Raw genomic sequence first — 16,953 nt, 5'->3', positions numbered from 1 at the left:
TTTTTATTTTCACCTACAAAAACATACAGGTTACAAAGAACTAGGTCTGAAGAAATACAGCCCAGTTTTAACAAAGCTGTAAAGAAAACAGGTTTAAGAAAGCATCGGAAGCCAGCAGTACCCTCGGGTTGTATGTCCCGTGGCCGGTACCACATGCTGTCACTGCTGTTGGTGTGCCCGAAAAAGGTAACACTCGGAGGCTTCTCCAAGTTTGGTGAGTTAGCTCATCTTAGAAAATACTGGTTTCTAGGTTTCTAAGAACACAAAGCAAAAGAAGTTGCAGTGCTCTGTAGATGATCTGCCTTTACTATTTGTAGCTCCGCCATATTCTACTGTATCATTTTCTCATGTCCTCCACTGGCACTTGTGAAAAATAGCAATAACTGCATGTGTTCTAAAGTTTCAGGTGATGAGGACAAACAGGAACATTCACAACTACACTTAAAACTATTTGATTAAACAAAATGAGCTAACACATCTAACACATATTTAGTAAAACTGCCAAGAAGCATGTAGCTAGAAAGGTCACAGTTGGTTTTAAAATATCTTTTCTAATATAGCCAAACAGATCATATCTCACCTTGCCATTTCTTGGGTTCAAAGACATTAATGTAACATTCATTGGTTAAGTGATGCCCTTTTCAGGACCTAAAATCGGTTCATGTTCTTTATCAAAATTTGATTTGGAGCTGTTGCTTGTCTTTAAACTAGTAAATAAATTAGCATGAAAAAAGGACACCACATAAACCAAAGCACATTTCTGAAACTAAGTCAAAGCTCTTCAGGATACTCAAGGAGATGTCTAAACTCATGGGCTCCAAAGTCTAAACTTCTACTTAAATAGCTTTAAAAGAAGCAAAAAGTCACACACACACATATATACACAATACAGACAATTTCCTCTAAATATTACTCTCTTTTTTGGTTTGAAACTTATTTATTCAACTTTTTATATCATTATTTTCATAATTTTTGTATTTACTGATTGAAATAGCAAGAGGAATATATATTTTTCCTCAATTTTCCTGTGCAGCAAACAGGGCCAACCTAGTAGTGTATCAGGAAAAGCTTTCTGGAGAGTAAGTACTGGACATCCTGCCCCAGGGTAACCTCTGCTGTCTTTTCTCTGACCTGGAGTATGTTTGTCCCTTGATTACTGCAATTATCATGCTATATGTTCTTGCTCGGGCTTCACAGGGTAAAGAGTCTACCTCCAAAGCAAGAAATGAGGATTCAGTTCCTGGGTGGGGAAGATTCCCTGGAGAAGGAAATGGCAACCCACTCCAGTATTCTTGCCTGGAAAATTCCATGGACAGAGGAACCTGTACATTCCATGGGGTCACAAAGAGTTGGACATGACTGAGCAACTGAACACAAAAGTTCTTGCTCATGTCTGTTTCCCGACTTTACAATGAGTCCAGGAGTGCAAGGATTATATTTTTTTAATCTCTGTGTCCAATCACCTTACTCTCCCCAGGAATCAGCTAAATGCGTGCTCTTTCACAAGACAGTCATGATTGGCCAGCGCTGTCCAAAGTTTGGGAAGCTGAGATGGACAATGGTAGGAGAGAATGGGTGAACTCAGAAGGAGGTGAGGTTGTGGGGAGACTGTGGGAAAGTTAGAGAGGGGATGTCTCTGAGGAAATGAAGAAAAATTGGAACTTAAGGTATCCGGTGGCAGTGGTGAAAAGTTCTGGGACGCTGAAAGGCTAGAGGTTGGCCAACTTCAATTGGGTGGTGACTTCAGAGTAAATTTAACTGGCTCCAAAGTGAATTTGAACCACTTCTTGGGGAGAAGGGTATACCTGAGCCTAATGCTTGTGGTGACTTGGCCTCTGTATTACCCTATAGACTTTTATTGAGCACATATTGTGGGTCCAGTGACCTTACAACATGGAAATTATTCAGCTTATTTAAGAACAATTTAATTCTGCTCTGATTCATGTTGAAGTCTGGCGCTATTAAAAGTACACAGAATTTCCAGTTTTTTTGTTTTTGTTTTTGTCAGCTGCTTAGATGCCATCTTAATGCTATACAATCCTGACAATAAAAGCACAAATGCTAAAATTAGCTTTTTCCATTCCCCTAGAATAGATAAACAGGGGTTTCCACGTGGCTCAGTGGTAAAGAATATGGCTGCAAATGCAGGAGATGTGGGTTTGATCCCTGGGTTGGGAAGATATCCTACAGGAGGTAATAGCAACCCACTCCAGTACTCCTGCCTGGGAAATCCCATGGACAGAGGAGCCTGGTGGGCTATAGTCCACGGGGTCACAAGGAGTTAGACAGGGCTTAGCAACTGAATGAAAACAAACAAAAAAAGGTGTATGCAAGCCCATAGGCAAAGCAGTAGCCATGCCCTATTGGTTTTTCTTTCCACAAACGCATACGGGTTTTCTACATGTATTGCCATTCAGAAAGGCTCTAGTCCCCTTCACCATTCCATCTCAGGTGATGGGTCTCCATGCCTCTGGAGACTCCCCATGCTAACCTATCCCCTTTTGCTCCATAACCATCATGTTCCTAAAGCTCACTTTCATCAAAGTCTTTCCTTGATTAAAACAAAATGAAACAAATGGCCCAAGTCACACACACACACACACACACACACAGTCCTCCCTCAACAGATCTCTCTGTCTGTAGAATTAAACATATGCAGGGTACTCAAAATGTCCACAGTGTGGCTGCACTCTATCTTTCCAGCTTGACCTCTAACAGCTTGCCTACATATAATCTATGTGATGCCAAAATGGACTTACAGCTCTGTCCCAGGCAAGCCCTAGGTTTTCCTCCTTCACTAGCTCTGCCATGTGTGTCCCATCTGACTGTCCCCCACTGTACACATTCTTCCAGTTCTATCTCCCACATCTGCCTTTAGAGTCCTTCAGCACCAGCAAACCCACTACATCCCATTTCCTCCACCACACCTCTGAGGTAATTCTACTCTGCTCTATTTGCCTCTGACTGTGAGCTCCTTGAAAGTACAGTCCCTATCTTAAGAAAGCACCATTTAATCACATGGGCAAGTATGTGCATATACTAGAAAGACCGTAATCACATGGCCATGGAAAACCTTTGTGTCTCTGCAACTTACTAGTTGAGAGACTTGTGAAGAGTTACTTAACCTTGCTGAGGCTGTGTTCCTTTGTTAGTACATTAGCCATAATAGTATCAGCCCTACAATGTTATGTTAAGGAATTAAATGTCTGTGAAAGTGCCTTTGTTCCAAGTAATTGCTCAATGATGATTCATAGAATCCTTCCCTTCTTACTGCATATTTACTAGATTGGTTTAAGCATGCTAAATAAAGCACTAAGTAATTATGGATCCATTTTTCTGGTTCCTAACTCTAGTTATTTCAGGTTTTATACAGATGTAAAAGCTTTTTTCTTCTACACAGACCCCCTAAGAGGATTTACCTTGGCCTAAAAAGTATGGGAAGCATAAGCCCCAAACTTCTGTCCTTGTTGGTCAGCTATGAGCATTTTTAAAAATAAACATTCCACTTAAACTGTTATTCTGGAAAACTGGAGTTTGTTGGTCATCCCTGATCCATTTACACACATGAGTTTCTAAAGGTAAATATTACCAACTATGTAGAAGCTGGAAATATAAAGGCAGAAATTATAAGAATGGTGACATCATTACATCATAAAACGTCTGTGTTGGGATGAGGGGCAGAAGACAAGTGCACAGATAATCAGTTGCTGAACACGAAAGGCCAATTAAAAACATCAAGACCTAATTTATTATGAAAATGTGTGTATACTAAAGTTTCCATAATAAGATAATCAAAATGTATCTTTTGGGAATGGTTAGGGACAAAGGTAATTCTGGATTTTCAGAGATGGGCTGAAGGAAGGGAGGGGCTGGGCTGTGAGATGGACAGAACATGGGGTGGGCTGAGAAGGACAGAAGTACGGGGCAGGAATGAGAGGTGTTGGGTTTGGTTCACAGTTCCATTCCCTTTATTAACAATGCCAAGCAGGATCTCTTCAGCCTGCACAATCAGGAAAGTTCCTGGCAAAAAAGTGCACACCCTCTTTTATTTCCCAGAACTGTAATTCCCATTAAATTGCTTCTCTGGAAAAACAAAGGTTCATTTTACTGTTTTATGGGTGATTTTTTTTTCTTTTTTTTCAGCTTTACTAAGGTATAACTGATGAACAAAATTTTAAGACAGTGCATATCGTGATGATTTGTTACACATATACATTGTGAATGGGCTTCCCCGGTGGCTCAGTGGTATAGAATCCACCTGCAATACAGGAGCTGCAGGAGATGAGGGTTCAATCCCTGGGTGGCAAGGATCCCCTGGTGTAGGAAATGGCAACCCACTCCAGTATTGCTGCTGCTGCTGCTGCTAAGTCGCTTTAGTCGTGTCCAACTCTGTGCGACCCCATAGACGGCAGCCCACCAGGCTCCGCCGTCCCTGGGATTCTCCAGGCAAGAACACTGGAGTAGGTTGCCATTTCCTTCCCCAACACATGAAAGTGAAGTCGCTCAGTTGTGTCCGACTCTTCATGACCCCATGGACTTTAACCTACCAGGCTCCTCAGTCCATGGGATTTTCCAGGCAAGAGTACTGGAGTGGCTTGCCATTGCCCTCTCCGACCATTCTTGCCTGGAAAATTTCCATGGACAGAGGAGCCTGTACAGTCCATGGGGTCACAAAGAATTGAACACGACTGAAGCAACTTAGCATGCATACATATATTGTGAAACGATTTCCTCTCCCCCCATCTAAAATTAATGTATTCATTACTCTTTTATGAGAGATTTTATTTGATCACAACGCTTCAAGATTTTCTTGCTGTTTAACTCTTGGTTCCTTTTTTGTAGAAAATGAGGACCACTGCAGTACTCAGAACAATAACAGTGGCTAGACCCCATAGGGTTACTGTTAATAAAAATCTCCAAGGGCAATTTTATTTTAACCAGAGGCCAATTACAAAATAGAGAAGAAATCAGAGAAAAATATTTTCTTAAAACAGAGCAACTAAACCTGGATTTAGGTGCAGTAGTATTTATTCAGAATAACTTTAATGCTGTCATTTTAAAACTTCAGAAAATTCTATCTGATATAGGAATTGTTGAAACAGTCATAAACAATGGTCTAGTTGGTGAGGGGCTGCTGGGATTTATTCAAAGCATTATTCCAAACTTAACACATTGGTTTTATTCCAACTTTAAGAAGACAAAAAGAGCAATCCAAAACACAGATAAGATGAGGGCATATATGTATTTTATATGTAAGACTTCACACTCTCAAATACCAGCTTGCTATGGAATTCTATTCCTGCTTTGTCTAAACAAACAAGCAAGAACACATCTTAGCCAGAGTGGTATGAACAAAGATCATCCAGTTCCATCAAAAACTTTTCATTCATTCAGCAATATTTGAGTTCCTACTTTGTGCTGGCATTCAAGAACAAGAAGGAACAAGAGACAGTCTCCTCCTTTGAGAATCTCATTGGCCACTGGAGATACAGACAAATAATCAGACATTTAGAATGACCTGTGCTAAATGTCATGATGAGGATGAGCACAGGGTGCTCTGGGAGCACGGGAATGGCCACCTGAATCCATGTGCTCCCAGCGGAAAGCTTTGATGTCTGGATAAGAACTTACCAGAGGAAGCAGAGGTAGAAGTAGCTTCTAGAGACAGAACAACCTAAGCCAAGGCAGAGACGTATGAGAGAGAGTACTTTGTGTGACTGCAGCACACATGTCAGACTGAGAGGGATGGTGCTGGACAGGTGGTTCTGAGTATAAAAATTTAAATAAATAAACTGTGGTAATGATGTTCTCTTTGTTAAAAAAAAAAAGCGTTAGTTCCTTAACTGCATTGAAATGTATTTTGTTGAGACAAAATATAATTGTTCTCCTAGTTCTGTTTGGCTACATATATGAATGTTTTAAAATAATTGCTCTTGGAGAGCAGTACATGACAGACAGACATAAATTTTGTACTAAATGTCCATTACAGTTTGATCATCAATCATATAGCCGATACCTGCCTTTACCAGTTGACATATACTGGGGAGTGGAGAATGCCTGTTAATAAATCAACTCTTCCTCTGGGAGGTGAGCTTATTCTTTGAAATGGGGTGTGGGAGGGTTTGAGCATCTGGACACAGTGTGAGAGGGAGAAAGTGGTATGGAATCTCTGGGTGAACTGAATCTCCATTTCCTACCTTTTTCTCTGGTGACCTCTCAGAAAAATCAAAGGACGGGGAGAAGTCTGCTCCTTTCCTGGGCTTCTTAATGCTCATTTTCTCAGTTGGGTCTGACTCTTTTGCAATCTTATGGACAGTAAGTAGCCTGCCAGGCTCCTCTGTTCATGGAATTTTCCAGGCAGGAATACTGGAGTGGGTTGCCATTTCCTATTTCATGGGCTTATCACATTCATAAACACCACATTTACCAAAAGACAAAGCTGTAAGAGGATGGCTAAACAGCATACAAATCATTTCCATCCTGAAAACATGTCAAGGCTTTAGACCTTGACTTTCCTGCACCAACTTTGGCATCACAGTGTCTTTTCTCCAACTATCCTGAGAAATTCTGGACTCTGAAAGGTTCCTTTGCACCAGTTAAGCAAATCATGATTTATTAGCAACTTTAAGCAACCTCTGTCTCCTTTAAGTGACTTTCATTTTTCTTTCGTCCTGGTTATTTTAAAATGACAGGTAAAAATATCTGTTCTCAGAGCTGTATGAGATAAAAATGTTTGCCCTGAAGGGAATAAACTCTTGATTTAGCTAAAGCTAAAGAGTATATCTAAAATAGAAATAGAGTATTATAAAAAATTAAAATCTGACAGATCCACTGTGAGAGTGTATTTTCTCTGCTATAATATGTTTTATGCAGAGTCTTTTAAAAAGCAAACAAAATAAGGCAAATTTGGTAAATGGAACATAAGAACGAAGAGGCAGAACAGAAAAACATACTTATTTTGAGATCAGGATGCTGTCCTAAAAAAAAAAAAATAGTTCCTGTTAGTTGGCCAAAGAGAAAAATGCTAGACTTCTGTCTCTCCTGCATAATAGGATCAAAAGGGAAGTGTCTCTCAGCTGAATAGATCAAGAAACCAACACTTTCTGCCAGATTTGGAAGAAATTTCTCTTCCCTATTAGTTCTTCTTTATTAATTTTTTGATTAACTGCTATTAAGCACTGTAGTAACTGCTTTGTATAACTCACATTATCATCACAGCTATAAAGACAGGCACTATTATTAGCCTCATTTCACACATGAAGGAATTAAGGCTCAGAGATGCCAAAGATTTGCTCAAGGTCACAGAGCTAGTAAGTTGAAGAACCATTGCCAGTCTAATGATAAAACCTTTCTTCTGGACGTTTACATACTATATATGCAAATTTCCCTTGCGTGCATGCTAAGTCGCTTTAGTTGTGTCTGACTCTTTTGCAATCCTATACACTGTAGTCCACCAGGTTCCTATGTCCATGAGACTCTCCAAGCAAGAATACTGGAGTGGATTGCCATGCCCTCCTCCAGGGGATCTTCCTGACCCAGGGATCAAATCCGCACCTCTTGTGTCTCCTGTACTAGTGTCACCTGGGAAGCCCTGACACTTCCCTTGAAAAAAATAAATCTAGTAGCAAAGCTTAGTTCACTAAGAAGTGAGAAACCACCTCCATGTAAAGTATTCTCAAGTACCTCATGGAATTCTAAGCAACCTAATACAGCTTTTCTATCCCAATTCTCCTCCATCAAGAAGCACTCTACTCCCCACTGGGGACAGAGAATAGCAAGGACAGGGAGCTGAAGCTGGCACCTTTCCAAAGCATTCTGCTCCCAGGGTATCTCACTGTCTTACTTTGTAAGTGAACGAAAGTCCGTCTCCCTTCACCCCCACCCACCATGTAACCCATGTTACTTACTCCATGGAGTCAATGATTTTTTTTGGCTCCACAGGACATGGATAGACGACTTCATCAATGTGCTTCAGGTTACAATTTGAAAAGGCAGTAGAAATGTGTATGAAGGCTTCCAGCTTCGGCATCTGACTGGCCATGAGCAAAAGCTGCTGGGTGGCAGTGACGTTAAGCTGCACAGCATGTCTGGAGAAGGTTAGGCAAAAGGAATACAGTGAGGCAAGTCACATCCCGTTTTGCTGGAGCTGCACCTACTGGAGTAACTGGCATATCCATCTGATTTTTGTGGCTGCATCGAAGGACCAGGAGGAAAAGTATGGGTCATGGCCACACAGTTATATGATACTTGGAATATGTTATATGTTGATGATGTCTTTTGTGCATATAAATTCTGTGATACATGTTGAGAAGTCATCTGATTCTAAATCAACTGGAAGGAAAGAAAATCACAGTCCTCTGAATTTGTAAAGGGACTTCTTAAGCAGCCATTGGAGAAGGCAATGGCACCCCACTCCAGTACTCTTGCCTGGAAAATCCCATGGATGGAGGAGCCTGGTAGGCTGCAGTCCATGGGGTCGCTAAGAGTCGGACACGACTGAGCGACTTCACTTTCACTTTTCTCTTTTCATGCACTGGAGAAGGAAATGGCAACCCACTCCAGTATTCTTGCCTGGAGAATCCCAGGGACGACGGAGCCTGGTGGGCTGCCGTCTATGGGGTCGCACAGAGTCGGACACGACTGAAGCGACTTAGCATAGCATAGCATAAGCAGCCATTTAAAGAATAAAAAAACATAAATTAGGCATCTACCTTAAGTTAGAAAATTAAAATAAACTAGAGGAGAACAACAGTGAATATAGAATGGTAAATATGTTTCTATTGCAAAGGTATAGGTCAGATATAAAAATTGATGTCAATAGAGAACAGATGAAGTTGCCAAGGGGGAGAGAGGTGGGGAAGGGATGAATTGGGAGTTTGGGATTAGCAGATGCTGACTATTATTTATAGGATGGATAAATTACAAGTTTCTAAAGTAAAGCACAGGGAACTATATTCAGTATCTTACGATAAACCATAATGGAAAAGCATATAAAAAAGAATGTATACATATATATGTGTATATATATAACTGAATCATTTTGCTGTACAGCAGAAATTAAAACAACATTGTAAATCAACTATACTTCAGTTAAAAAAATGATGTTAAAACTCTAAATTTTACCTAATAGAACACAAAGCTGCATAAACATATGGATATGATGACACTGAAGTAATTCTTTTTCTAGAAATATATGTTTAATGCAAAATTAGGAAACCTATTACTCTAACTCAAAAAAAGAAAAAAATATGTGATCATGTGTAAATATATATAGAGAAAAATTTTAAAATGATATTCAATACCCATTTCCAGTTCAATTTTTATAATTTCACTAAAATAAGAAGAAAATTATTTTAAAATATATATACTGCAATTTGATAGCCTGTGTATACTTAATGGTGAAAAGTAAGGAGCACTGGTTTTAAAGTCAGAGTCAAGAAAAATGCTCACAATCACTACTGCTTAACACTGCTCTGAAGTTCCAGCCTTATAATTAGAGAGGAAAATAAAGTTAATAAATACCATCACTGCAAAGCCAACCACAAAATCACTATCAGATTATATAACTGTATATCTGAGAAAAAACAAAAGCAGCTGGAAAAAACTGGGGTGAACTGGTGTTCACTTCTAAAAGTTACATAAAAAAATAGCTAGCTTTCCTGTATAGAAACAAAAATTAGAATCTACAATGGAAGAACAGCACATATTCAAAAAAGAACATTTAAAAGATATCAAATTAATAAGTAGGCTCTATATAAATAAAATCATGAAACTTCATTAAGGATCATAAGAGAAAAATTGAATGAAGATATACATTGTTCTTGGGTAGGAAAAGTCAATGTCTAAATCATGCTATTTTTCTAAATCAATCTACATAGTCAAGGTAATCTCAATCAAACTCACAACCCTTAAACAAACTTGGCAGATTTATTCTAAGTTTAATCAAGAGGTGAGAATAGTCAGGAAAATTCTTTAAGAAGAGAAAAATGTGTGTATACTTGCCTAATAAAATAAGAATAGTAGTCATTAAAATATTGTGGTACTGGAAAAGAAAGTCTAATTAATGGAATTTTTAAAAAAAGGATTCAGAAATAGGCATTTAATATACTATTTTCTTTTAAACAAAAAATGAAAATAAATCATTTAATATATGTTGTTTAAAAAATAATCATCTGTTAATATTAAAAAAATATACTGTACATCACATACACATCACTCTTATTTTTATAGAATTTTCCTATTATTCTTTAGAGGTAAGTAAATTTTAAATGAGTCAGATTTAAATGTAAACATAAAACAGTTAAAATACTAGAAGAAATAATGAAAAACTGTAAATAATAAAAACAGAGCTGAGGACAAACGATAAACTGTTAAAATATTTTGAGCCTTATAAAAGATGAAGAGTTAATATGCTAAATCTTCCAAGAAGTCTTAAAGTAGACCAAAAAAAAATTGTTTCAGGAGAAAAATAGGTGAAGAACACAAACAAGCATTTCACAAAAGAATAAACTGTCAATCAGCATTTAAACGTTCTCAACCTTTCTGATTATCAAAGAAATAAAAACCAAAATATGCAATACTATTTCCATTTTCATGTTAACAATGATAAAAAGAATTAAAGAATTGTAATATGGTACTGAAACGAGCACTCATATGTCCAAGAACAGTGTAAATTCATACTACCTTTTTGAAAAGCAACTTAGCATTATATGTCAAAATATAAACTGTTCATAACCTGGACATATCTGGCATGTGTCTAATAATTCTACTTTTGGGAATTTACCTGAAGGGAAAAAATGTATATACACAGATGTTCACTGCAGAGCTGTTTATAACAGTGAAACATCTAAGCAATGTCCCTCAGTACAGAACTGCTTGAGTGTATTATATACATGTACAATGGGATGCCATGTAGTCACTACAAATTATAATAAATTATCAATTGACAATGAAAGATATCTAAAAATAAAACTGAACAGGTTGCAAAAAACATCATTCCATTTTTTGGAGAAATTGAACATAAGTCTATTTTATTACAGATGCATAAAGAAAAGTTGAAATGGATGGTCTTCACAATATTAAATGGTTATCTGTGGATGGTAAGATTCTGGAAAAGATTTACTCCTTTGTTTTCATTGAGAAATAATAGAAATAATTATTTAAATAGAAATAATGAAGAAACTTACACATACGTGTGCACACACACGTGTAATACAAGTCATGAAAGGGGCCTGGGACTGTACCTGAGGTGGTCATCAAAGCGCACGGTAGCGGCACAGTGGAAGACGATGTTTGTGTGGGAAAGAAGCTCCTGCATGTCCTCCTTGCTGATGGCAAAGTCATTCTGATTGAGGTCTGCAGAAATAGCTCGGATCTTCTCATGCACATTTGGACAAACTTCTTTGACTTTTTCAAACAGCTAAAACATATAAATCATCAAAGATCATCATCACCAATAATGTTCTTATTTTCACTGATTTATTTCATTTTAATTCACAAAAACTGGTTATTAGTTGTAATAATATGACAGCCATCTGCTATATTTCAAGGTCATCTGCAATTCAAGGTCAGCTTAGAATAATTCTTGCTCCTCTTAATTTGATAAACATGCAGAAAAAGTTCCAGTGACCAGTAAGGAGTGTATTTGGAACTTTTCCTGGGTGAAGGAGGGGTAATAAGTCATCCATATCTTGCACCATCCTCTCTTCCCTTCCAAGACAGCTTCATGTTTAAACATGGTGATTATTTCCATTTCTGCCTGGGATATACTGTTTTCAGGGCAAACTCACCAGCCTTTATATACCTTGACAAATTACCAGCAAAATCACCAGCCTTTAAGGTCTCATAAGCGCAGGTTCAAAACAACTTGGTTAATTGCATCAGATTAACAAGAGGACTTAGAAGCACAAAGATAATTAGAAAAAAAAAAAACAAATTAAGCAAATTTGTAATGGGTAAAACAAATAAAATTTTTATATAATCTCATTTTAATATATAAATGGCAGTTATTGTCTAGTAAGAGGATTACATGAGCTCGTGTACTTTTTATCAGATTTTAATTGATTTTTTAATATTCTAATTTATTTACAAAGGGAAAAGGAAAGAGTACTGGCAGATATAGCTTTTATTACAATTATTCAGGTAAAACACAGCCTCTATTTTCCCTTCCACATAGAAGTTCTCAGGTTGAATTGGTATTTTCCATTTTCTCAGAAAATAACAATTTTAATGAAACTATCTTGGTTCCAATCTACTTTGATAAAATAAAACTTTATTGTAGTAATGGTTTGGTTTGTGAAAAGTAAGGGCAAGAAAAGTAAGGTTAAACGTTTAGAAAGGTTAAGAGCAGAGAAAATTAGGATGTGGTTTAATACTAATATAGTAGAGACAAACAATCCTCCTTTCCCTTTTAACTCCAAAAGAATGTTTTCATCTGTTCCTTGATCCTTAGCAGAAGGCTTCTCCTTCCCGCTAGAGATTTACCCCAGGCTTCTCTGCTGGGTAATAAGAAGCTGATTTCAGGTATTTACAGAAATCGTGTCTCATTTGTATCAGGTAAGACCATGTTCAGAGGACATCCTGGAAATTTAATGAAGCCAACTAGGGAAGGGAATTAAATCCACATACTGACCTGGCAGGATAATATACATCTGTCCCCAAGCTACTATTTTCCTGCACTGTAGGGCCAGCCTTTTTAATATTGTGTTATTATAATCCTGAAAATAATTCAAAAGTTAGGCCACTCTTCAATGCTTTTTTGACATCTAAGATTGATAAAGCATCTGAGGGACATTCTCAACAAAGGTCATTTAAATTCTTTTGAAAGACATTTAACAGCTCTCCAGTCATAAAAGTGAAGTCGCTCAGTTGTGTCCAACTCATTGCGACCACATGGACTGTAGCCTACCAGGCTCCTCCATCCATGAGATTTTCTAGGCAAGGATACTGGAGTGGATTGCCATTTCCTTCTCCAGGGGATCTTCCCAACCCAGGGATCGAAGTTGGGTCTCCCACATTGCAGGCAGACGCTTTACCATCTGAGCCACCAGGGAAGCCACAATGGATCATAAGGATGCTAATATTTGCTTTCACGGTCGAACATTTTCCTTTGTGTTGTTGTTGTTGTTGAGTCATTAAGTCATGTCTGACTCTTTGCAACCCCATGGACTACAGCATGCCAGCCTCCTCTCTCTTCCACTATCACCTGGAGTTTGCTTAAATTCATGTCCAGTGAGTCCGTGATGCTATCTAACCATCTCATCCTCTGTTGTCCCCTTCTCCTCCTGTTCTCAATCTTTCCCAGCATCAGGGTCTTTTCTGATGAGTTGGCTCTTTGCATCAGGTGGCCAAAGTATTGGACCTTCAGTTTTAGCAACAGTCATTTCAGTGAATAATCAAGGTTGATTTCCTTTAGGATTGACTAATTTGATCTCCTTCCTATCCAAGGGACTCTCAAAAGTCTTCTCCAGTATCACAATTTTCTTTTGTAGTTCATGTTAATTATACAACAGACACAGGTTGGATTTTTTTTGGATAAGTTTATGCCACATTTATACAGTTATCCTCCTTTTTAACAACTGAATTTATAGGAGGCTCTTTCTGAGTCATGATAGATTTCATTCATAAGAAATCTATTTGAGGTTCTGTTGAGTCTGACCTTGGCCTGTGAAGACTTTTGGCTGCTTGAGAGCAAGACATGGAAGATGACCTCAGTGTCTACTCTTTTAGCAATGGGGCTGGTCACAGATGATGCAAGCTGCCATGCAAACATTTTCTGTTGCCTTTGGCTTTTATGATTTTATTTTTTAAATTTTCTTTGGCTGTGCTGGGTCTTTGTTAGGGTATGCAGGCTTTCTCTGGTTGTGGAATGGAGGGGCTTCCCTAGCTGTTGCATTTGGGCTCTCGTTGCCCCACGGTTGTGGGATCTTAATCCCCAACCAGAGATATAACCCAATCCCCTGCATTGGAAGGCAGATTCTTAACCACTGGACCACCAGGAAAGTCCCAGGTTTTTGTGACTTTAAAAGTCAGAGGATATTATTAAATTGTACTATACTTTCAGACCACCTGTACAATGTTGAACAGCACAAAGATACATTTACAGCATTACTGTTTTAGGAGATAATTACTATTTCTCCCAAAAAGTCCTTTTGAAATAAAGTCCCAATCAACATCCTATTTATGGATTTATATTTTCAAATAAGAGGGGATATCTGAATGAACATAATGTAATTTAAAAAGAAGTATTCTGATTGAGGTGGTATTGCTTACAATCCATTGATATAAATCAATGAATTGGCTGCATCAACTGAAGCCACAGTAATAATTAGGGTCCTATTTTACTATATTAGCCAGGCCTGATAATATAACCATTACCAGATGGTCAATACTGAAATCAGATTGATTATTTTCTTTGCAGCCAAATATGGAAAAGCTCTGTACAGTCAGCAAAACCAAGACCCAGAACTGACTATGGCTCAGATCATGAACTCCTTATTGCCAAATTCAGACTTAAATTGAAGAAATTAGGGAAGACCACTAGAAAATGCTGGTATGACCTAAATCAAATCCCTTATGATTATACAGTAAAAGTGACAAAGAGATTCAAGGGATTAGATCTGATAGAGTGCCTGAAGAACTACAGATGGAGGTTCATTACATTCTACAGGAGGCAGTGAGCAAGACCATTCCCAAGAAAAAGAAAGGCAAAAAGGCAAAATGGTTGTCTGAGGAGGACTTACAAACAGCTATGAAAAGAAGTGAAAGGCAAAGGAGAAAAGTAAAGATATACCCATTTGAATGCAGAGTTCCAAAGAATAACAAAGAGAGATAAGAAAGCCTTCCTCAGTGATCAATGCAAAGAAATAGAGGAAAACAATAGAATGGGGAAGACTAGAGATCTCTTCAAGAAACTCAGAGATACCAAGGGAACTTTTCATGCAAAGGTGAGCACAATAAAGGACAGAAATGGTATGGACCTAACAGAAGCAGAAGATATTAAAAAGAGGTGGAAAGAATACACAGAAGAACTATACAAAAAAAGATCTTTATGACCCAGATAATCATGATGATGTGATCACTCACCTAGAGCCAGACATCCTGGAATGTGAAGTCAAGTGGGCCTTAGGAAGCATCACTACGAACAAAGCTAGTGGAGGTGATGGAATTCCAGTTGAGCTACTTCAAATCCTAAAAGATGATGCTGTGAAAGTGCTGCACTCAATTTGCCAGCAAATTGGGAAAATTCAGCAGTGGCCAAGGACTGGAAAAGGTCAGTTTTCATTCCAGCCCCAAAGAAAGGCAATGCCAAAGAATGCTCAAACCACCACACAATTGCACTCATCTCATATGCTAGCAAAGTAATGCTCAAAATTCTCCAAGCCAGGCTTCAACAGTGAACTTTGAACTTCCAGATGTTCAAGCTGGATTTAGAAAAGGCAGAGGAACCAGAGATCAAATTGCCAACATCCACTGGATCATTGAAAAAGTGAGGGAGTTCCAGAAAAATATCTACTGCTTTACTGACTATGCCAAAGCCTTTGACTGTGTGGATCACAGCAAACTGTGGAAAATTCTTCAAGAGATGGGAATACCATCCACCTTACCTGCCTCCTGAGAAATCTGTATGCAGGTCAAGAAGCAACAGTTAGAACTGGACATGGAACAACAACTGGTTCCAAATCAGGGAAGGAGTACATCAAAGCTGTATATTGTCACCCTGCTTATTTAACTTATATGCAGAGTACATCATGAGAAACGCTGGGTTGGATGAAGCACAAACTGGAATCAAGATTGCTGGGAGAAATATCAAAAACCTTAGATATGCAGATATGCAAAAAGTGAAGAAGAACTAAATAGCCTCTTAATGAAACTGAAAGAGAAGAATGAAAATGTTGTCTTAAAACTCAACATTCAGAAATCTAAGATCATGTCATCTGGTCCCATCACTTCATGGCAAATAGATGGGGAAACAGTGGAAACAGTGACAGGCTTTATTTTTGTGGGCTCCAAAATCACTGCAGATGGTGACTGCAGCCATGAAATTAAAACACTTGCTCCTTGGAAGAAAAGCTATGACCAACCTAGACAGCATATTCAAAATCAGAGACTCGACTTTGCCAGCAAAGGTCCTACTGAAAGCTATGGTTTTTCCAGTAGTCATGTATGGATATGAGAGTTGGACTATAAAGAAAGTTGAGCACTAAAGAACTGATGCCCTCGAACTGTGGTGCTGGAGAATACTCTTGAGAGTCCTTTGGACAGCAAGGAGATCCAACCAGTCCATCTTAAAGGAAATCAGTCCTGAATGTTCTTTGGAAGGACTGATGCTGAAGCTCAAACTCCAATACTTTGGCCACCTGATGCAAAGAGTTGACTCACTGGAAAAGACCTTGATGCTGAGCAAGATTGAAGGCAGGAGGAGAAGGGCTCAACATAGGATGAGATGGTTGGATGGCATCACCGACTCTATCCAGGAGTTGGTGATGGACAGGAAGCCTGCCATGCTGCAGTCCATGGGGCTGGTTGGACACGACTGAGCTACTGAACTGAACTGATAATAGGACTTGCCATAGTCAGGAATGGGCTTCCCTGGTGGCTCAGATGGTAAAAGAACTTTTAATCTGAAATCTCAGCATATGGCTATAGCTTCTAACAAAATAATACTCATTAAATGTTGGCAAAGCCTAGAGTGCTAGAGATTGCAGCCAACTGCCATGCAACAGGTCAGTGCTTTTCAAAATGTTATCCCTGAGTGAACTGCACTGAAATCAGTAGATATGCATCTTAAAAAATTCCTGGACCCCATACCATGCTCACAAAGTAAGAAATTACTGGGCCCTGCCCAGGAGTTTGCATTTCACATCAGGTTTCAAAGTTGATTTTAACTGATCCCAAGCTGAGAACTTCCTTAGTCGCATTGTTAACACAAATAACTGATGAACAACTGTGTAT

At 38.5% G+C, this 16,953-nt stretch overlaps 1 protein-coding gene across 9 annotated transcripts in view; it reads right to left on the bottom strand.

Annotated features, from left to right (window-relative positions):
- The window catches only part of FAR2 (fatty acyl-CoA reductase 2), a 184,954-nt gene that overhangs the window by 41,339 nt on the left and 126,662 nt on the right, over window positions 1–16,953 (bottom strand). For 8 of the 9 annotated variants that reach the window (XM_025283440.3, XM_044941296.2, XM_006068263.4 and 5 more), the window contains 2 exons: window positions 11,244–11,419; window positions 7,908–8,087 (listed from right to left, as the gene is read on the bottom strand). In XM_025283440.3, coding sequence (XP_025139225.2) covers window positions 7,908–8,087; window positions 11,244–11,419 — 356 coding nt within the window. The remainder of the gene's footprint in view (window positions 1–7,907; window positions 8,088–11,243; window positions 11,420–16,953) is intronic. The other variant, XM_025283442.3, reaches the window with a different exon arrangement.

The sequence above is a fragment of the Bubalus bubalis genome, chromosome 4, assembly GCF_019923935.1.
Source record: "Bubalus bubalis isolate 160015118507 breed Murrah chromosome 4, NDDB_SH_1, whole genome shotgun sequence".
In the NCBI taxonomy this organism is placed as follows: Eukaryota; Metazoa; Chordata; class Mammalia; order Artiodactyla; family Bovidae; genus Bubalus; species Bubalus bubalis.
This window is presented reverse-complemented; position numbering and strand designations above follow the sequence as displayed.